The 22,906-nt window shown below is 40.4% G+C and overlaps 1 protein-coding gene across 2 annotated transcripts in view; it reads right to left on the bottom strand.

Moving 5' to 3' along the window:
• The window catches only part of STXBP5 (syntaxin binding protein 5), a 429,990-nt gene that overhangs the window by 212,225 nt on the left and 194,859 nt on the right, over positions 1-22,906 (bottom strand). For both annotated transcript variants that reach the window (XM_066595949.1, XM_066595950.1), the window contains exon 5: positions 16,541-16,675. In XM_066595949.1, coding sequence (XP_066452046.1) covers positions 16,541-16,675 — 135 coding nt within the window. The remainder of the gene's footprint in view (positions 1-16,540; positions 16,676-22,906) is intronic.

Raw genomic sequence — 22,906 nt, 5'->3', positions numbered from 1 at the left:
ATAAGAAATTGCAACCAATCACAGCACAGCTTTCATTTTACCTCAGCATTCTCAATATCCAGCAATTGTCTTGCGAAACGTTCGGCAGATGCATCATTTTGTAGTTGAACACGCAGCATCCCGTTGCTCGTAATGCCTTTTGCGCTTGAGATGGAAATCAAACGATCTTTGTCTGGGGGGCATAACTGTCGACGATGCTCGCAGGATAGTTGTACTATGCCAGTAATCTTCCCAGGAGTGTACTCAACAACTTTCCAAAGTTTCATGGCGATTAGATGAATGGTGTAGTAGCACAAAAAGGACAGACAGACATACATTCCTTTTTATATAAATAGATGACATCAGGAAGTGAGAGAATTAGATTCCGTACGTAAAATTTGGATGCTAATTATTTTGCGCTTAGAATTGAATAATTGAGTTGGGACCTATTAACTTTTCCTATTTATGACATAATCAATGCTCGTGCCAAATGTCAAGTTTCTATGACATTGGGAAGCGAGAAAATTAGATTCCGTACGTAAAATTTGGACGCTAATTCTTTTGCGCTTAGAATTGAATAATCGAGTTGGGACCTATTACCTTTTCCTATTTATGACATAAAAGTTTCTATGACATTGGGAAGTGAGAAAATTACATTCCGTAAGTAAAATTTGGACGCTAATTCTTTGGCGCTTAGAATTGAATAATTGAGTTGGGACCCATTAACTTTTCCTATTTATGACATAATCAATGCTCATGCCAAATTTCAAGTTTCTATGACATTGGGAAGCGAGAAAATTAGATTCCGTATGTAAAATATGGACGCTAATTCTTTGGCGCTTAGAATTGAATAATCGAGTTGGGACCCATTAACTTTACCTATTTATGACATAATCAATGCTCATGCCAAATTTCAAGTTTCTATGACATTGGGAAGTGAGAAAATTAGATTCCGTACGTAAAATTTGGACGCTAATTATTTTGCGCTTAGAATTGAATAATTGAGTTGGGACCTATTAACTTTTCCTATTTATGACATAATCAATGCTTGTGCCAAATTTCAAGTTTCTATGACATTGGGAAGTGAGAAAATTAGATTCCGTACATAAAATTTGGACGCTAATTCTTTGGCGCTTAGAATTGAATAATCGAGTTAGGACCCATTAACTTTTCCTATTTATGACATAATCAATGCTCATGCCAAATTTCAAGTTTCTATGACATTGGGAAGTGAGAAAATTAGATTCCGTACGTAAAATTTGGATGCTAAATCTTTTGCGCTTAGAAGGGAATAATCGAGTTGGGACCTATTACCTTTTCCTATTTATGACATAATCAAGGCTTCTGCCAAATTTCATGTTCCTATGACATCAGGAAGTGAGAAAATTAGATTCCGTACGTAAAATTTGGACGCTGATTCTTTTGCACTTAGAATTGAATAATCGAGTTGGGACCCATTATATTTTCCTAATTATGACATAATCAACGCTCGTTCCAAATTTCAAGTTTCTATGACATTGGAAAGGGAGAAAATTAGATTCCGTACGTAAAATTTGGACGCTAATTCTTTGGCGCTTAGAATTGAATAATCGAGCTGGGACCCTTAAACGTTTGCTATTTATGACATAATCAATGCTCGTGCCAAATTTCATGTTCCTATGACATTAGGAAGTGAGAAAATTAGATTCCGTACGTAAAATTTGGACGCTAATTCTTTTGCGCTTAGAATCGAATAATCGAGTTGGGACCCATTATCTTTTCCTAATTATGACATAATCAATGCTCGTGCCAAATTTCAAGTTTCTATGACATTGGGAAGTGAATTAGATTCCATACGTAAAATTTGGATGCTAATTCTTTGGCGCTTAGAATTGAATAATCAGGTTTGGACTCATTACATTTTCTTATTTATGACATAATCATGGCTCGTGCCAAATTTCAAGTTTCTATGACATTGGGAAGTGAGAGAATTAGATTCCGTACGTAAAATTTGGACGCTAATTCTTTGGCGCTTAAAATTGAATAATCGAGTTGGGACCCATTAACTTTTCCTATTTATGACATAATCACTGCTTGTGCCAAATTTCATGTTTCTACGACATCGCGAAGTGAGAGAATTAGTGGCAGTGATGGAAATCAAACGATCTACGTGGGGGGTAACTGTCGACGACGCTCGCACGCGCGCCATTTATCATAGCATAATTGTACTATGCCTATAATCTTCCCAGGAGTGTACTCAACAACTTCCCAAAGTTTCATGGCGATCGGATGAATGGTGTAGTAGCGCATAAAGGACAAACAGACAGACAGACACGCAGACATACATTCAATTTTATATATATAGACTAGCTTACCCGTCGCGCGTTGCTGCGAAGACAGACAGACATACATACATTCATTCGTTTTTATATATCTAGATAACAACCAATCACAGCGCAGCTTTCATGTTACCTCAGTGGTATAATATATAACAACCAATCACAGCGCAGCTTTCATGTTACCTTAGCAGCATAAAATATAACAACCAATCATAGCGCAGCTTTCATGTTACCTCAGCAGTAAGAGAAATAACGACCAATCACAGCGCAACTTTTATTCTGCTTCAGCAATATAAAAAATAGCAACCAATCACAGCGCAGCTTTCATGTTACCTCTGCGGTATTATATATAGCAGCTTTCATGTTACCTCAGTGGTATAATATATAACAACCAATCACAGCACAGCTTTCATGCAACCTCAGTAGTATAAGAAATAGCAACCAATCACAGCACAGCTTTCATTTTACCTCAGCATTCTCAATATCCAGCAATTGTCTTGCGAAACGTTCGGCGGATGCATCATTTTGTAGTTGAACACGCATCCCGTTGCTCGTAATGCTTTTTGCTTTCGTGCTTGAGATGGAAATCAAACGATCTTTGTCTGGGGGGCATAACTGTCGACGATGCTCGCACACGCGCCACCTATCGTAGGATAGTTGTACTATGCCTATAATCTTCCCCGGAGTGTACTCAGCAACTTCCCAAAGTCTCATGGCAATTGGATGAATGGTGTAGTAATGCATAAAGGACAGACAGACAGACATTCATTTATATATATCAGGAAGTGAGAGAATTAGATATCGTACGTAAAATTTGGACGCTAATTGTTTGGCGCTTAGAATTGAATAATCGACTTGGGACCCATTAACTTTTCCTATTTATGACATATTCAATGACCGTGCCAAATTTCAAGTTTCTATGTGAGAAAATTACATTCCGTACGTAAAATTTGGACGCTAATTCTTTTGCACATAGAATCGAATAATCGAGTTTGGACCCATTAGCTTTTCCTATTTATGACATATTCAATGCCCGTGCCAAATTTCATGTTTCTATGTGAGAAAATTACATTCCGTACGTAAAATTTGGACGCTAATTCTTTGGCGCATAGAATTGAATAATCGAGTTGGGACCCATTAGCTTTTCCTATTTTTGACATATTCATTGCCCATGCCAAATTTCAAGTTTCTATGTGAGAAAATTAGATTCCGTACGTAAAATTTGGACGCTAATTCTTTGGCGCTTAGAATTGAATAATCGAGTTCAGACCCATTACCTTTTCCTATTTATGACATACTCAATGCTCGTGCCAAATTTCATGTTTCTACAACATCGGGAAGTGAGAGAATTAGTGGCAATGATGGAAATCGATCGATCTACGTGGGGGGGTCGTAACTGTCGACGACGCTCGCGCACGCGCCATTTATCATAGAATATTTGTACTATGCCTATAATCTTCCCAGGAGTGTACTCAACAACTTCCCAAAGTTTCATGGCGATCGGATGAATGGTGTAGTAGCGCATAAAGGACAAACAGACAGACAGACACACACACAGACAGACATACATTCAATTTTATATATATAGATTACCCCCCACCAAGCTGGGTATTCATTTTACCGACCTCGGAAGGATGGAAGGCTGAGTCGACCTTGAGCCGGCTACCTGAACCATGCAGGGATTGAACTTGCAACCTTCAGGTCGTGAGCAAGAGCTTACACATACCGTTTCTTCCTAGAGCGCCCTCTTTTACACAGGGACTTACAAGACGCTGCCGTGGGGGCGGGGCTAAAAATGATTCTGCGATTTGGACTGCATTCAAAATCATGGAACATCAGAAAGGCAAATTAATGAAATTAGTTCGATTAAATCACCCAGCCCTACATAAAATACTTATCAAAGAAATCATACTTTCAATATATTTTCCAATCAATCTGGAATGATCATATGAAGGTTCATCCGGGGACTGGTGACAAATCTCGCCGTATGAACAGTTTCTGTTTGCCACTTAAATCAAAAGAGCTATGCCTTCTATTACACTCCCGGCTCTGACCACAATGCAGACACTCGGCTTGGCTGAATAGTGGGGATCCCGAGCGATTGATCCCTGCCCATCAAACATAGATAACCTAACCTAAGGATAGCTCATCAATATTCAATTCCAGGAAAACCCCAATAAATTTGCCAATTAATGTAATTGTAAGAAAAGTGGATACGTGGCTAGCGAAGGGTCTTTTTCAGGTCTTCTAATATGCATATTTTGGTTAATGTTTGCATTCCTAATTAGATAATTCTGCACCATCTTTTCTTAGAATTCTGCTTTTTGCCATTCCTGTTATTACTTTTGAGACTTATGACTGGATGTTAGCATTCCCCTTGTCAATTTGGTATTATGACTGTGTCACAGGAGAGGGCTGATAGGGTGCCAAAGAGTACCCCCCCCCCTTCTAGTCTAGCTGCTTAGTTGCCATTATTAGCACTGACCACGGAATGTAAGGCGTTAATAGCCGCAGCCAGCGCCAACTCTAAATGTGCCTGTTGCAGGTTGCTGTGAATAGATATGGAGCTACTCCCCCCCACCCGACTCCATCTCTCGCGGTCCTATTGAAATGAATGGAGTGAGGATGCCCATGCGCTGCCACCCACTGCCAAACACGTCCAGACCAGCCATGGCTGTGGTGTCTGTATTTCAAGTAAAACCTGTTGTGAGGCAACACCTTTAAGGCTACCTACATGTTAATATGTTATAGCACTAATATCAGTCTCTTTGCAATATCCCCTTTTAGAGGTCCATGCCTCCATTCAGTAATAATATGATCTGTCAAAGTTGAACTACTGAGTGCATTATGTAAATAGCCTCTGAGAGCAGGGGTGAGACAAATGCCAAAAAAAGGCCAGAAATCATAAGCTCCACACTTCCATAAGTTACACAGGTGTGCATAGGATGGATGTGTGTGGTGTCAATGTGTTGATGCTATGTCACCTTGTTGTCTCCTGAATTTATTTTCAGAATATGTATGTGAGAAATTCTGGAATTATTTATAAACTTATCAAATAAATAAATAAATTAATTAATTAATAATAAATATATATATTTTTTTATTAGGCATTAGGGTGCATTCACACAGATGTATTGGTGGGTTATGGTCACGTAGATACGCTGCGCAGAAACACACCGTTTATACACATGTACATGCATTCTTGTGCAGTGCATTTATATACTCCATATACTTAATACAGCATTTCGATGTGTAAATACGCACAAAGTTAGGACATACCGCAATTTTTTTTATGCAACCAAAATTTTCCATGAAAATGTGCAAATATGAATAAATCCATGTGTTCCATTCATGAGAATTATGTGTGCAAAAAAAGAGAACGTGAATACACGGCACATATATGCTAGTATGAGCGAGCCGTTAAGCGTGTCCAGTGACGGCTGGATGACCACATATGTTAAAACATTATGTGGGCCATTAGGGAGAGACACCTAATTGTTTATACTGTGTAGAGGATACTGTGGCCGGCACTCACCAGCCGGGGGTGGGGGTTGGGGGAGAACCATGCCGCACCACCCACTCACCAGTATAGTGGAGAGTGACTCCTACTACACTCACAGTCAGTGTCCACAGGAATGTACAGCATGATGTGGGTGCTAACAAGCACAAGAGAGTCCGTGCCTAGCCCCTTCTGTGCCAAGCGGTTCCTGCTGCCCAAGCACAGCGTGTGGGGAAGTGGGGGGATTTTTGCCGTGGACAATTGTATGTGGCCTTCTCAAGAGTAAAGAGAAGAGCAGATGTGAAAGTAAAGGTGTTTGTATTTGCATGAAAGATTAGTAAAAAAACAGTCACAGAGTATTTACCCAAAATGTTGGTTATTTGGAAATATTTTAATTACATGTGCTAACAATAAAAGAAAATCCTGCAGAGGCTTAGCAAAAGTTCCGCCAGTGTCTAGGAAAGAAGACCAGTGGGGCAACACGCAAAGGGATCCTCATGGGCTATTTACTACTGGCTAGACATTTGTATCCCCTGCCTGTTGGCAAGCTTTACCTATGGTCATTACCGTACATTTATTATAGTGCTATTGTTTATCCATGTATGATGACGGGATTTTGTGAGCCAATCATGTGACACTGGCGTTCTTGTTATCCTTTATAACAAAATTATAAATAAAGCCTTAAAAAAAAATCATGTGCCCCAGCCCATTCTCCTCAATATGGCTGCAATGAAGAAATTTACATGAACCTTCTTAGTGCTACTGAATAGCAGAAGGGGAATACACAAGGGAGGGTCATCCACAGTACTAGGAAAATGATTAACTAAAGAGGAGCTAATAAAACACATCTCAGTATTACTCTGTTCACCCTTGTATTCAGACTTCTGTTTTTCACTGTGTTAACGGGTTCAAGCATAAAACATAACCAACCATAAAACAGTGTTCAGACCTTGTGCCATTTTTTCAGTCAACTTTAACCCTTGTAATGCAAGATATGCCAGGTCTGAACTCACCCAAATTGGGTAAATATGTGTAGTTGGCTGCGCCTTCCGGGAGCTAAGACTTTTATTTTTCCATCAAAATAGCTACATGAAGGCTTGTTTTTTTTGCAGGACGAGTTGCAATTTTCTTTTTAACATTTCAATTTAAGTACCATAAACATGAAAGGCTTTTAACCCCTTCATGACTAGCCTATTTTGTGCTATTTTCATTGCCGTATTGCAAGAGCCATAAAATTGTTGACATAGTCGTATGAAGGCTTTTTTTTTTTCTTGAGACGAGTTGTATATTTTAATGGCAACCCTCTGGGGTACATGTAATGTGTTGTAAAAACTTATATTACATTTTTGGGGGGTGGAGAGGGAAAGAGGGGTGGAGTGGGATGGGGAGTGGAGATGAAAAAAATGTACAAAAATTGCACCATTGTATTTGGGTTTTGTTTTTACAGTATCCAACATTTGATAAAATCAGAACAATTACTGTTATACCAAGTTTTTAGAGGTTTTTGTTTACTACTTTTGTACAAGTTTTAAAATAGAAACAATTGAATCTGCATCACCAGAGGTACATGTGACTTTTGGTTTGATTTTGTTTTTTTTTTTTTGGGAGGCGAACAAAAGAAAAATAGCAATTCTGGCATTACTTTAAATTATTTTTACAGTGTTCATCGTGCAAGATAAATAACAAAATATTAATTGCCTTGGTCATTGTGAATGTGGTAATACGTATTGGGTGCTGCTTTTTAAAACTTTTGGGGTATTTTATTCATTTATAACTGCTTTTTTTTTTGGGGGGGGGAGGAATTTGTACTCTTTGAATTGGATTTTTTTCTTTCAATTATAATTAATTAAACTTTTTGACACTATTTTTTAATCCCTCAAGGGGACTTGAAGATGCAAGAGTTTGATTGCTATGATAGTACAATGCATTACTTATGTAGTGCAGTCTGCTAAGCCTATGAATGCAGCCGATTAGACTCTGCAGAAGTTGGGGCCTAATAGGCTGAGTTACATAGTAGAGGTGTAGGCCTGTGTCTGGCTTCTGGCTGCCATAGGAACCCATTGGAACTTAGCTACGCCTCAGTTCCGCCCCCTCCCATTGCAAACAGTGCCAAGAGGAGGAGAGGGGGCGGGAGCTCAGTGTACTGCTCCTGACTCTTCCAGCCTTCTCCCCCTGCAGAGAGGGCCGCCGTATATCAGCCGGCGTGAATACCCGGCCAATATACGGTCGTCTGAATAAGCCCGTAAGGAAAAGTAAGTGAACCCTTTGCAATTTTCTGGATTTTGTAAATTATTCTCTAATAAAATGTGATCTGATTGTTATCTAAAGGGCCACTTACACTGGGCAATTATCGCTCAAAGTTCATTCAAATGAACGTAATTGAGCAATAATCATCCTGTCTACAAAAGAAAATTGTTTACTATTCGTTCAATTCTCGTTATCGCTGATTTTTAGTCAACGTAAATGCTTCCGATAGAATCTGAAGCGCTAAGCGAGAAGCCAGTGAGAAGCCTGCAATCGAGTGGTGAACTCTACCTATCTAAGCGCTCTGCACGAGCGCTAACGACCTTAACTGTAATGTCAGCGCTTGTGCAGTTGTTTAGATGACTGTCGTCCCGTCTAAATGAGACATTAATTCCAATTATAAGCGGACACAATAAAAAAAAAAAAAAAACAAAACATATAGTTGCATTGTTTATCTCTTATTAAAGGGGTTGTCCCGCGCCGAAACGGGGGTTTTTTTTTTTTCAACCCCCCCCCCGTTCGGCGCGAGACAACCCCGATGCAGGGGTTAAAAAAGAACACCGGACAGCGCTTACCTGAATCCCCGCGCTCCGGTGACTTCTTACTTACCTGCTGAAGATGGCCGCCGGCATCTTCTCCCTCGGTGGACCGCAGGGCTTCTGTGCGGTCCATTGCCGATTCCAGCCTCCTGATTGGCTGGAATCGGCACGTGACGGGGCGGAGCTACACGGAGCCCCATTGAGAAAAGCAGAAGACCCGGACTGCGCAAGCGCGTCTAATTTGGCCATTAGACGGCGAAAATTAGACGGCAACCATGGAGACGAGGACGCCAGCAACGGAACAGGTAAGTGAATAACTTTTGATAACTTCTGTATGGCTCATAATTAATGCACAATGTACATTACAAAGTGCATTAATATGGCCATACAGAAGTGTATAGACCCACTTGCTGCCGCGGGACAACCCCTTTAAGCATACTGAGTGAACATTTACAGTGCAGGGGAAAAAGCGAACCCCTCAGCAGTGGGGGGGAAAGTACGTGAACCTCGCTCTTAAAAAAGTTGAGTTAAAATATTTCTTAGCAAAACAGAAATGTTTTAAGACATAGTCTAACTCTGAAAACCCCTATAATAACTTCTCCAAGAGCCAATTGGCTTGATTTCAATTAAGGAAAGGAGATTGGAAATATGGGTTTCACTAGTACTTCACCCATCAAAGCCTGGTTATTGACAAATCTATTATTCTCCAAAAAGAGTATGAACAACTCCTTGATGTGCACAACTTTCAGAAGATGGGTGATAGAGACACATATACCACTAAAAAGGATACAAAGCATTCATAAAGACCAGGTGGACATCAATCCATGGAGAGAAAAAATATCTGCAAATGGTGAAAAATTCAGGATTCTTGCTAGCCTCCCACTGCTTTGCTGCCTGATCACCTGGATTCTTTTGATCACTGAGGGAATAATTAAAGGGATTGTCTCGCGCCGAAATGTTTTGTTTTTTTTCAATAGGCCCCCCGTTCGGCGCGAGACAAACCCAAGGGATGGGTTAAAAAAAATATATATATATTACTTACCCGAATCCCCGCTCTGCGACGACTTCTTTCTTCCTTCTCCAAGATGGCCGCCGGGATCTTCACCCACGATGCACCGCGGGTCTTCTCCCATGGTGCACCGTGGGCTCTGTGCGGTCCATTGCCGATTCCAGCCTCCTGATTGGCTGGAATCGGCACACGTGACGGGGCAGAGCTACGATGACGATGCGGGACCAGCTCTCTGGCACGAGCGGTCCCATTCACCAGCCAGAAGCATGGACTGCGCAAGCGCGTCTAAAAACGCCAGAAGACAGCGAATTTAGATGGATCCATGGCGACGGGGACGCTAGCAACGGAGCAGGTAAGTGAATAACTTCTGTATGGCTCATAATTAATGCACGATGTATATTACAAAGTGCATTAATATGGCCATACAGAAGTGTATGACCCCCCTTGCTGCCGCGAGACAACCCCTTTAATTCTGAAGTGTATCAAAGCATTTCATAGGAGAGTACCAACAGTCCACTGACCTCAAGCTGATATGACTTTGGGTGACACAGCAAGACAATGATCCAAGACACACAAGTAAATCAGGTAAAGAATGGTTAAAAGAGAAGATGATTTGAGTTTTGGAATGGTGGAGTCCAGACCTAAAAGGTACCTTCACACAATAGATTTTTGCCATGGAATCAGTGGTGGAGGAAAACTAATCCGATAGCGCAGATGTGAATGAGCCCTGAATGTGGACAGTATGATTGGTGGGTAGACAGTATAGGTTTAATGTAATGGTAAAGGATTGTCTTTTAAATGTTTTTTCAGTAAAAAGATGTGTTAAGAGAAAGTAACTTGTCAAAAGTAAACACAGGAACCAGACATATAATGCTCTCTGTAAGCCATTAATCAATAGTAACAACTTAAGTAGTTAGATGGTTACGCTCCAAAGAACCTAATGAAATGCCCAGCAAAGTCAGCAATGCATTTAGACAAATAAATGAGGGAAGCATGTACACCTATTAAACCATTTTCCCTAATGCACTAAAATAACATGTTCTTCATTAAAAACTATTTCACTATTTTGGGATTGCTCCTATGCAGGCCTATTCATCTCCACAGTTACAGACTATGAACTAATGAGGAGGAAAAGGGAATAACTGTAGATAGAAGCAAAGATAGTGCATGGCTATTGGCAGCATGTAGCAAGTACGCAATGTCATAGCAAACTTGCTGCATGCCACGTAACTGTCTCATGCGGGTAGCACACAGCAAACTATGCTCATGTAAAGCCGCCCACACAGAGATGCTGGTGCACATCAGGTCAGCAGAAAAGTGGATGAGATTTTCAGCACACATTTCAACTAGAGATGAGCGAGTATACTCGCTAAAGGCAATTGCTCGAGCGAGCATTGCCTTTAGCGAGTATCTCCCCCGCTCGAGACTGCAGGTTCGGGTGCCGGCGCGGGGGAGCGGTGAGTAGCGGCTGTCAGCAGGAGGGAGCAGAGGGGAGAGAGGGAGAGAGAGATCTCCCCTCCGTTCCGCCCCGCTCTTACCCGCAGCTCCGTGCCCACTGCCGGCACCCGAACCTACAGTCTTACTTTAAAGGGGTTCTTTCAGGTTAGAAAAACAGGGCTGCTTTCAACAAAATCACCACACCTATTTATGGGTTGTATCTAGTATTAAAGGTCAACTCAATTGAAGTGAATGGACCTGAGCTGCAATGCCATACACTGTAGCGTCTTACCGATGCTGGGTAGGAGCCATGGGTATAGTAGCCGTGCAGATCTGAAAAAGGTAAATCGGGGACAAGCCAGTAGTGAGTAACGGGTGGTCTCGGTATGCAGCACAGAAGGATGCAGCGCGTAGCGTTGGTCGGGAGGGAAGCCAGGAGTCGTTATCAGAAAGTTTTAAAGTCCTTTGCAGTTGAGAAGGAGAAGCACTAGATCAAAGCTGTGGCGCACAATAATCATGCAAGGGGTGGGCCAGGCTTATATAGGAAGTGCCAATTAGCAGCAGGACTCAAGTAAAATCTCAGTTCTACCACCATTACTTCTTTACAATTTTTTTTATATAGCGGTCTCCAAAATTGTGCCAATACTCCCTCGCTTATTCTCAACTTCTATAATGATTTGTTCAGAGGTCCAGATGTTCACTGCTCTGAAAAGTTGAATTAAGCTTTCTATGCACTGAGCTGTAACTATTTGCAATTTCACTGGCCTGGACAAGAATAGTACTGACGTAAGCATATATCAGATTTTGAGCCGCTAATTATGTTCTGAACATCTGACCACAAATTTCAAATCATATTCATGTCAGGCTGAGGATGACTGAACCTAAATTAGCATCACTGATGTGAAGTTCTGGAATTCAAATGACATTAATGAAGTTTTGAGATGAGAGACGTTCTTTACAAAACATGTATGTGCTTCTATAATTAAACTGATGGATTACCATCATGTACAGTAGTCTACAGTGTCGGGTACAGTTAACCCCTTAACGACACAGGGTATACAGTTAAGTCTTGAACGTTCGGGGGTTTGTATTGAGGGGGATCGGAGGTGATCCCACTTTATAGAATGTGGCTGCTGGCTGTTTCTCACAGCTGACACTTACTGGTAACAGCTCCAATAAGCATTAATGATGATCATGGCTGTTAACCTTGTTAATGCTGGTCATTTCTGACAGCAGCAGCATTTAAATTTCCTGATAGTTCTTGCCAGAATTAGGCTTTTTGGTCATCGCATCTCCTAGAAAATTTAATAAAAAGCTATTAAAAAGTCATATGTACTCCAAAATGGTACCAATAGAAACTATAGGACGTCCTACAAGAAACGAGACCTCACACAACTATGTCAATGGAAAAATAAAAAGTTATAGCTGTCAGAAGATGGCAGCAAAAATCATTTTATCTTTAGGCACTATATAAATTTGGTATCTTCGTCATAGTTCTGAGATATAGAATACAGGTATCTAGTTTTTGCCACAGTCTGTATGCCAAAAGTGGTGGATTTTATTAAAATAAAAACTTTGTTATTTGTATAGCGCCAACTTATTTTACAGCATTTTGAGGTGATTTATTTATTAGCCCCCACCAAGCTGGGTACTTATTTTACCGACCTCGGATGAATGGAAGTCTGAATCAAGCTTGAGCCAGCTACCTGAACCACACGGGGATTGAACTTGCAACCTTTTAAATCCCTGCCTGCTGAAAAAAAAACCACACAGCAGTGCAGGGAGAACTAGCAGGAGAACGCGCCTGAGCCCCGGCAGCGACAGAAAGGAGTGTATATATAATTTTTTATTTTTTACTACAGCTAGGGATTATTTTCAGGGAAGCGCTTATATTTAAAGCCCTTCCCCCAAAATCACTGCAGGGGTTGCCGGCAGGCCATTGCTTTTAGTGGGGCCGCCGGCAGCAGCTGCGGCCCCACTGAAGGCAATGGGTACGAACCCGCATTCCTGCGTGTTTTTGCACGTACGTAGGTGCAGGTTTTTGTGTACACCTATGTGCGCACACACTCGTGTGAATGCACCCTCACCCTTCATAAAACTAAAAAAAAAAAAAAAGTTAATGAAAAAATACATTAAAAAAATAGCCCTGTATGTCACGGATAAAAAAACATTGTAAAAATAATTGAACAATAGCTGAAGAAAAAAAAAAAGGACAGTAATACCAACAAATGGATAACATCCCTAAAAATGTCTGGTCCTTTAGCACCAAAACAGCCTGGTCCTCAAGAGGGTAAAATCAAAAGTTTCCCACTGCTACTCTGCAATATTAACCGAATATTACTTCCTTAAGAAATAGATTTTGATAATTGTTACTTATTACTGAGATCGGCCTTAAGTTGTCAATACAAATTGTCCCTTTTTTACATTATAATGAATGTTGTCAGGTCACACTTTGTTACTACGGAACAATTTTTGTAGCAACCAACAGAATTTAAACTGACGAGCGGAAAGATTGACAGACACAAAAATGAACAGAATTGCAGACGTACACTGCCAAGATGAAATACGAGAGAATGAATTTAGCAATATTCACATAACGCGTTATTGTAATTTTAAAATGACATGATATTGTGAGCTTCTTGGACATTCCCCAGACTTACTATCTGGGTGCACAATCCACTATGTGTTAAAGGGCATTTACATTCAGTTTGTTTTATTTGACAATAATGTAAACTGGATTTTCTGACACAAAACTGTTCTCAACATCAGACGATAGAACCAGTAATGTATTATTAATCTGATTAAAAGTCAACCTGAACACCCTAGTGACCAAGCCTGTTTGCGCCTTAATGACCAGGCCAAATTTTGGAAATCTGACATGTGTCACTTTACAATAGAATAACTCTGTAAAGGTTCTGCATGTCCAACTGATTCTGACATTGTTTTTTCACTACACATTGTACTTTATTCAGACGGTAAAAACAGACCGGTAGAATTTGTGTATATTTATTAAAAGCGTAAAAATTGGGAACATTTTGACAAAATCGTAATTTTTTCACATTTTCAACTGCAATATCTGAAATATGTGGAAACATAGTATAGAAAGAGAGATATATATATTTCCACCTGTTTACTTTATTCTGGATGCACATTGAAAAAACTTTAGTTTTTTTTAAAATCATTTAGGAGACGAACAAATTTAACATTAATTATTAACATTTTAAGGAACATTTAGTTTTCCTATACCAAACCAAGATTTCAAAGGCTCATAGGTGTCAGAATGATAGATACCCCCACAAATTACCCCATTTAAAAAACACCCCTTAATATATTCACTGAGGGGGGGCATGAGTATTTTGATCCCACGGTTTCTTTTCAGGAATTAATGCAATTTAGAGGAGAAAAAATAAAATTTCATATTTTTGCAAATATGTCATTTCAAAAACAGGATTTTTCTATAATGTATATGAAAATGAGAATTTGCACCCCACACCCGTTGTGGCCCTAATCTTCGTATGTACATCGGGGCTCAAACCAAAAGGAGCAGCTGGTGGCTTTCAGAACAGACATTTTTCTTGAAGGTATTTTAGGCCCCAGTGCACATTTTGGAAACTAGAACCATTAACGAATTTATCTAGGGTGTACTAAGTATTTTGACCCCACAGTTTCTGAATGAATCTAAGCAAAGTAGAAGTAAAAATTGGAAGAGTCGCGGAGCGGACTGCTTCCACTGACTTCAATGGAAGCCATCCGAACATAAGCAGCACAGAATCGCAGCATGCTGTGATGTCTCCTCCACGAGCGGAAAATTGCAATCGCAGATCTACTGGACAAAAAGAACAGCTTGAATGGCATCCCATGGCCACTAAATGGAACTGTGGTTTGTAAAGTTTGGGGGTTGATGTGTGGAGGTCGTGTAGGAACTGACCCATTGTCTACAGTGAGGAGGCAGTGCTACAATCTAAAGGGAGCAGAATTTTTACTTCCACTAGATTACCAAATGACACGGTTTGCAGCAACTTGGTTGATAGGATCGGACTTTTAACAAAAAGACATAATGAAATTCTAAGGGTCCTTTTGAATGAGCAAGTGACATCATCACTATCTCGTTCACTGTCATGTTTAGACAGATACATCATTGGCTCGCTCAAACGAGAATCGTTCAGTCTTTCACATTCGCTGTAGAAGGACTGAATGAGCGAATGATGGTTTTTATACCTGCAGAAAATGAACGATGAGTGAAAAGTGATCAGTTATCATTCGGTCATAGACCGAACGATTATTGTTGTTTGAACAATAATTGTTCTGTCTTAAAGCGCCTTTAGTTGAGAAAGATTTCCATTAATGTTAACGGTCAGCTCTACTTTAAAGGGCTCTTTCACACAACCGTATGCGTTTGCCTGTACATGTCGTAAAATCGCATGAATAATTGCCCAAATTTAGCCGTGCATTTTCAGCTATTTACATGGGCTGCTGATGCAAAAAAATACGCAGAAGCAGAGAAAACCATTGATCATTGTTAAATGCTCGAAATGACAACTAATAGGTAAATAGAGCCAGATGTGTTCTTTTCCCAGTGTTGTATGCTGGGTAACCCCTTCCCCCCTCCCTTTTTTTCCGCTTTCATTGCAGTCTATGGGAGCTTCCTGCGTATCTCAGCAAAAGATAGGGCAAGATCTTTCAATGTGGCGATTTTTTTTATGCGCCCAAAAATCGTTCATCTGAATTAATACATTGGAATCCAATTCATCGGATGGTCAGGATTTTGGGGATTTTTTATGCGGCTAAATACCAGCGTAAAAACAGCCGTGTGAATAAGGCCTTATACACCAAATACCTCATCACACTGTGGCTTTTCATAATCACGGTGGCATTTGTAACATCGTTGCTAATATCAATCACCTTGCCAGTCTGATACTGTTACCTTATCGTTGCCAGCTGGATATTGTTTACAAAGCTGCTTAAAAGATTGTTCCAAAATGGGTCAGCAGTGCCGGTGAAAGAGAGGTGCCTATTTGTTTACCAATGACGAATCCACACTAGATCCTCTACAGTGACTTCTCTACGATGTGACACACAGCCCAGATCTATTATTAGTTTTCTAAAAGAGGAGACCATGTAAATTCTGGGATTATACCCAAGAGTAGTTTTAATAAAATGATGCAGCTGTCAAAAGCTTACAAAAAAAAAAACGAAAATGAGAATAAGGGCACAGAGTACAGGCTCAGCTTGGAAACAGTGTCATGCCACATAAATGCTCCAAGTGATTTTATCTGCTTGGATTTCTCTGCAGCCAACATTCAGGCCTCCAAAAAGTAATTAGCTCTCGGAGCAAGAACTGACGTATATAAACTGATAATCTAGTGAGGCATCAGATTTTCTGCAACCAATTAGAAGGAATTTATGCATCTTTAACTTGGCTTTGTGCCCTCTTTTCTAGAGGGCTGCTCACGGCATTGTCATGCAGCATTGGCACAAATGTTCTCATTAATGTCACTGGCTACGTAACACTCACAGTTCAATGGCTTTATTCCACATGATGACGTAGCCTGAGAGTGTGAACATCTCCACGTTGACAATGTGAATATTTCCTCTTTCCGTACCCACGTAGAGCCATTTGCTCTGAAAAGGCAAGTGGCAAAATGTTATCCTGAAAAAATAAAAGATACAAAGTAAGTACAGCGCACCACGCCACAGCCATAGCATGCAGCAACAGTCTGAATGCATCTTCATAACAGGGTAATTGCTTTACCCCACATCCACAATGAGCTCTAGAACGCTTCATGTTTTACTGTATGCACATCATTATAACAGTGTACAGTTTGCTATAAAATCTTTGCATTATTATTAAACAATAGTTATTGCACATTCTTGACTAAACATACATACAAATGTTTCACATCTGCGAAGGAACCTCCGTCTGGATGAAAATACCGGACCCCATTATAGCCAAGACGGAGCTGTTCGGCCCTGGAGATTCACCTTACCTGCTCCCCAAAGTAGCAGGAAAGCGAAATCCTCAGAGCAAGTGTGAAACTACCCTAATTCCATCACAGTACTAGCTCATTGATACACTAAGAATATATATTTATAAATATTTTGCTACAATGGGATTTGTTTTTTTCTTTATGATGGATGTATTGACTGTCTGCATCAGATGGGTTATGTGCATTCTTATGTAAACATTGTATTGTAATTGTTAAGAAAAGTTCAGCAACTTTCTAAACATATTTTGTGCTCAAGTCTCTCACCAGTTTCAAGATCTACAATAGCCGTACACAAGGTATAAATGTTGTTCTCATCTAGTTAGGGTACACAGTGTTTCAGTGCATTAGTGTAAGCAATATTTTGTGAGCTTAACATGGTAGCCACACACATATTCCTTTTTTCCACCCAAACTCTCATGTGTGTTTGCCATAGTTGGCCAGGATTTTCAAATCAATGAGAAATTGAAAAAAAGGATAAATGTTTCATTACAAAAACAAAAAACTTTATTTAAATAAGAATGGATAGTTCCTTTAAAGGGGCTGTCCCGTGAAAACTACTCCGTATAATTCAATTCAGCCCATAAGTATAAACAACATTTTTCGCATTTTAAACTTATTAAAAAATGTTTCTATCCCCAGATATTACAGGACAAATGTTAGAATAGCGCCACCTGCTGTTTCTGTTCTGTGTCCACCCCAGTAATTGTTTCAAGGTGGTCACACAAGCTCAGTCTTGCTGCTCTCTCAGCTCCACTGGGTACAAGGAGGGATCTCTGCTACGGTGAGTGGCCACTTCTGAAGTTGCCGCATCTCCTCTAATGTTAGATGAGATACTAAATAAGGCGCAATGCACACGCGCGATTTTTCTGCAGAATTAGGAGCAGGCTTCCATCTCTAGATTCCGCAGCAATAACCCTCCATAGCATGCAATGCAAAAAAGATTCCTCATGCACACAAGCGGAAACAAATTGCGGTTTCCACTCGCGAAAGAAAAATCGCAGCATGCTCCATTTTCCTGCGATTCCTGTATGGATCGCTTCTATTGAAGTCAATCAAAGCCGTCTGATCCAAGGCCCGCAATAGATATTGAGGACAGGGTGCAGATTCCACAAGAAAAGCAGGAGAGCTTTTTAAAAAAATGTCTGCACACATCTGCAGTACAGAAGAAAGAGGACACAAACAAGTGTGCAGGGTTGCCGGCCGCATGCAGATTCCGTGCAGCATTCCCCATGCAGAATCCGTGCGTGTACGTGTGCATTTGTCCTAAGGGATAAGGGAGGAGGCATCGTTACTGCCGAGAAGCAACTAGGTGTGTCTACTTTGCAACATTTACTGAGGTTAACCAGACACAGAAAGGCTTTTCAGTAGAAACAGCAGGTGGCGCTATTCTATCCTGGAATATCTGGGGATAGAAACATCTTTTTTAATGAGGGTAAATACAAAAAAGTTTATAATTATGAGCTGGATTTAACTAGGAATAATATTTTTACCTTATATGATAGCATATCAAAATATATTAAATGAACGAGGCTGAATTGCAGAACCAGATACTACCCATTGACAAGAGTAGTGTTTATGTGGGGAATAAAAAAAGTTAAGAATTCTTCTAATTTGAGACATTCTGCCATCTACAGAATGAAACAACTTTGAGTAAATAGTAGCTACATAAAAAATAAGCGAGTGATTAATCCCTCTTACAATGAGTTGTGAAATAGTTAACAACTGTTGTCAAGCATGAACATCATAAACAGAAGTTGGTACATATTTCTGCAGGAAATGTCACAATGTTACTTCATAGATTAGAATCGTATCACAAACCGCATCAAAATTATTGAGCCTTCATCCAATGTAAGATTCTCCATACAAGGACACGACAGGGCTGCCTAGAAGCAACGTTCCACGTCTTCTCATCTATGGTTTTAAGTTTTGCTTTTACAGAGGCGATGTCAAGGCAAATAGCTTCCACAGTAAATAAAGCTTTTAACAAACTGTACTACAAGAAATACTGTATGCAAAGCTCTTGTGGTAGTCAAACAGGAGATTGGGATGCCTTGAGGTGAACAATCGGCATTTCTATAGTCTATGGATGTTTCCTGCAATCCAATCTCTTCAAGATATTTCTCAACTCTCAGCAGGGGATTTTACAGAACTCTTTGGAAAGGTCCAAGTGCAGCGATAGTGACTGTGGAGGTAGGAAAGCTGAAAGTCACAATCGCAATGACATTTAGAGCTTTGTCTTGCAACAATGTCAAAAGCATACTGAGAATGGCAGAAAAATGTCCCCCCAAAAGGGGCTCTTGTGGTTTAAGCAACTCATGGACAAAAAGGTCAGAGGGGATGTCAAGAATCATTCCGACAGGCTATGCACAGTCAAGCAAACTGCAGCCGAATACAAGACTGGTGCTCCAAGTAACGTATCTGAATGCACAACTGTCTGTTAACAGGGGCACTGGAATTTCATTATTTAGAATCCTCACATCAAAAATTCATAAATAGCCTCTTTTCCTCCTCCCCGTTGTTTTTCTTTCCTGAGAGACGTCCTTAATGGGTTAATGACAGTGATGGTGTATGAGCACAGTGTAGATGTACACACATTCATAGATCTACATTCCCCAATTTTAAAACATGACAACCTGACCCTAAGCATATTTTACATCAAATCAAACTTCCTGTTTTAAAAAGCTCTTTTTGGGGAGATTTGGCCAAGATTTTCCGCATAGCAAATCCACAGGTTTTCTTGTCAAGTGGGAACATCCCCTTAAAGTTGTTCTCAATCTACAGGATAAAAGACAACTTTCTGATCAGCGGGGTCCACACGGATCGCAAGAATCGGGGAGTCTCAAAGGTCCTTGCATGAATGGGTTAACTATCAAGCATATGCACTGCCGCTCCATACATTTCAATGAAACTGCCTGAGACAGCAACGTTCAAACACTTCTGTGGATAGAGGATAACGTTAATGGCTGGCACAACCCCTTTAAACATAATGGAACTGGCCACCTGCATCTATATGTGTAATGAGAAATACCAATTAAACATTACTATCTCTCAGGTTTGATTTCACTGTTGACTTTAAGAATGTGTTACATTTACATCATTTATAAATATTCTGAATTTTTATTATAACAGATTTTGTTTAAACACGAGAAAGATTATTTCGGTGACAGGCCCTAAAATAGTTTTTCATTAAAAAGCCCATAAATGAAGCCTAAATGCCTACTAACAGATGTAAGGCTGTATATAAATCCAATTGAGATACACTATCAGAATATCAGACATTTCAGAACTTTTACTGTTATATTAAATGATCTCTATTGAGGAGAAATTATTATTCATTGCTTTCTTGAAGATCCGCCTGGTAAGAGAGGATGAGAGCATAACTCCAGACTAAGAATGGTTCTTGCAACTCAAAGTCTCAGCATTGTGTCAGACCTGTCGGAAAACTAGGCAAGGAAAAGACAAGATAGACAAAGCGTCTATAGAAAAATATATAAAACTACGATTTCTTATAAGTCATGATATCATGGCAAAACAAGCAAACAGGAATGCAACTTTTAGTGCATCATCATTGCAAAATGTAAATACTGCCTTAGGCCTCATATATATATATATATATATATATATATATATATATATATATATTCATTCATAAAAGACCTACTCAGGACATCCATATTGTATGGAACCATAAGGGCTCCTGTCCTCGCGCTGAGTTCCCCGCGACGATAATCCACGTGCAGAGAATGCAGTGAGCTCTTTCCATAGGGTTGCTATGGAGAGCGCTCCCCCCCCCCCCCCCCCCCGAGCGGAGAATCACAGCGATTCTCCGCTTGCGGCCAGCAAATTGCAGCATGTTGCGAATTGCCGCGATTCTCCGCGGAGATCAGTCAGCTGGCTTTTGCTCCCTGGCAGCGGCTCCCGCAGCGAAGATCCGCCGCGGGATATTGCAACGCCTGTGGACAGGCAGCCTAGTACAGAGCCCACAGAAGTACATGGGGCTTTACTATACCTCCGGATGCCTCCGACTCCACACAGAACTATATAAAGGAAAAAAGAAATGACTGAGCTAAATGCATTGCTCCCAGATGAGCCCTTGGTATAAGGAACACCACACAGCAGACTTTAGAGCGCCTGCGCTGCCATACAACCTTCTCTTACTCCTGCCAAATGCATGAGGCCTTAGGGCTTGTTCACAAAGGTGTATATGCGTTTAGCCGCATATTTACGTGACAAAAAAAAAAAAGGCTAATTTCCTATAGATTTCAGCCCTTTGGCCACTTTAGCGCAGCTTGTCCTATACTTTTGTGTTCCTCAGAACGCATTGCTCATTGTTTTCAATGGGATGGGAAAACACATCACATGGCGTGCGATGAGCATGCGAGTGCGATGTGAGGTTTCCCATTGAAAACCATGGGAAACACTTTAGCCTTTCTTAAAAACAAACACCTTGCATCTGCGGGTAAATCGCACGTTGGCGAGCAAGATATCTGGCAGAGTTTCACAGCCCAATATCACGCTCATCCAGGAGTAGGAAACCTTATCCATGTTGTGCTCATGAACGTGCAGCAAATGTACATACGCAAAGAAATGCAGAAGGGGCCATTGTTTAGATGTACAAAGATCCAGGTTTTCTGTGTACTCACTGTGTATTTATGCCGGTCCATTGATTTCAACGGCCTACTTCGGCACGTGCCATGCACATAAATAGGACAAGTCACGTATTTTTTCAAAAGTTGTGTGAAAAATGCACTTGTCTGAATATCCCAGTGTAAATCAATGGGGATTCAGTACAACGTATTACATGCATAATATGCCCAGGTGAACAAGCCCTTAGGCTGAATTCATACTGAATTTGCAGTATCCTCTTGATGTAAGTACTGTATCCATAGACCCCGATTCACCTAATGGAAGCCAAAAGAGTTTCCCTATATCCTCTGGCTAGCTGGTACATGTCGGTATATCTTTTTGCAGCACTTTGGAATAGAGATGTTTGTTGTGCTACTGCATACAGAAGCATTCTGTAAAAAAATGGATATCACATAATATACATTGGAACCTGTGGGCAAGGTATGCTACTGTATGCTTTCACAATGGCATAGAACAGAAGCTCCAACTATGGTTCAAGTCAGGAAATCTTCCCAAAATACAACGAAATGTAGTGTGAACAGATTATAGACTTCTATTGCCATATGAAACCATTTCTATGCATGATACGCGTGTAACCTTTTTGTTTATATCAATAAAGAGAAACAAAAAATTCTACAACAAAATGTAGGTTTTCGCTCAAAAAATTTATCATTTTCTCATTAATCATTTTTCTTAAACATAAAAAAATCCTGATTAAAATGTATTAAACCACTGAAATATTCATCTTTCAGTTCCTGTAATAACATAATTTACAGGGAGAAAGTACTATCTGCCCCTACATCTTGTATCAGAGGGATACAATATTATAATCTAGCAGAAGGTGACCACCAAATAATCTGAAACGTAAAGAGACTGCCGCCATCTTTTTGCACCCCTCTAAGAGCAGCATAGGGTGGTGCCTGTCACACTGATTACAGTGATATGTCTGCTGTGTGGATCTATGGAGTAGTTTTGGAGAAACTTGCCTTCTATTAGTAGCAGCACATACATAAAGGACTACAAGAAGTAGTCCTGGATATTCATGAGCTGCAGGCTAGTGCCACACACAATGCCCTCCAGTCAATAACAGGTAGCTTTCTGCTTATTACTGTGCATAGACGGAGAACTGCCAATCACTGGCTGGAGGCTGGGGTGGGTGTGGCCTATCTGCAGCTCATGAATATGTAGGACTAGTTCTGGGTCTGGCTGCTACTAATAAGATGCAAGTTTCTCCAAAACTACTGCACAGATGCACACTGCAGACATAT

The sequence above is a fragment of the Eleutherodactylus coqui genome, chromosome 3, assembly GCF_035609145.1.
Source record: "Eleutherodactylus coqui strain aEleCoq1 chromosome 3, aEleCoq1.hap1, whole genome shotgun sequence".
In the NCBI taxonomy this organism is placed as follows: Eukaryota; Metazoa; Chordata; class Amphibia; order Anura; family Eleutherodactylidae; genus Eleutherodactylus; species Eleutherodactylus coqui.
The sequence above is the reverse complement of the archived record's forward strand: the minus strand, read 5'-3'. Positions and strand labels throughout refer to the sequence as shown.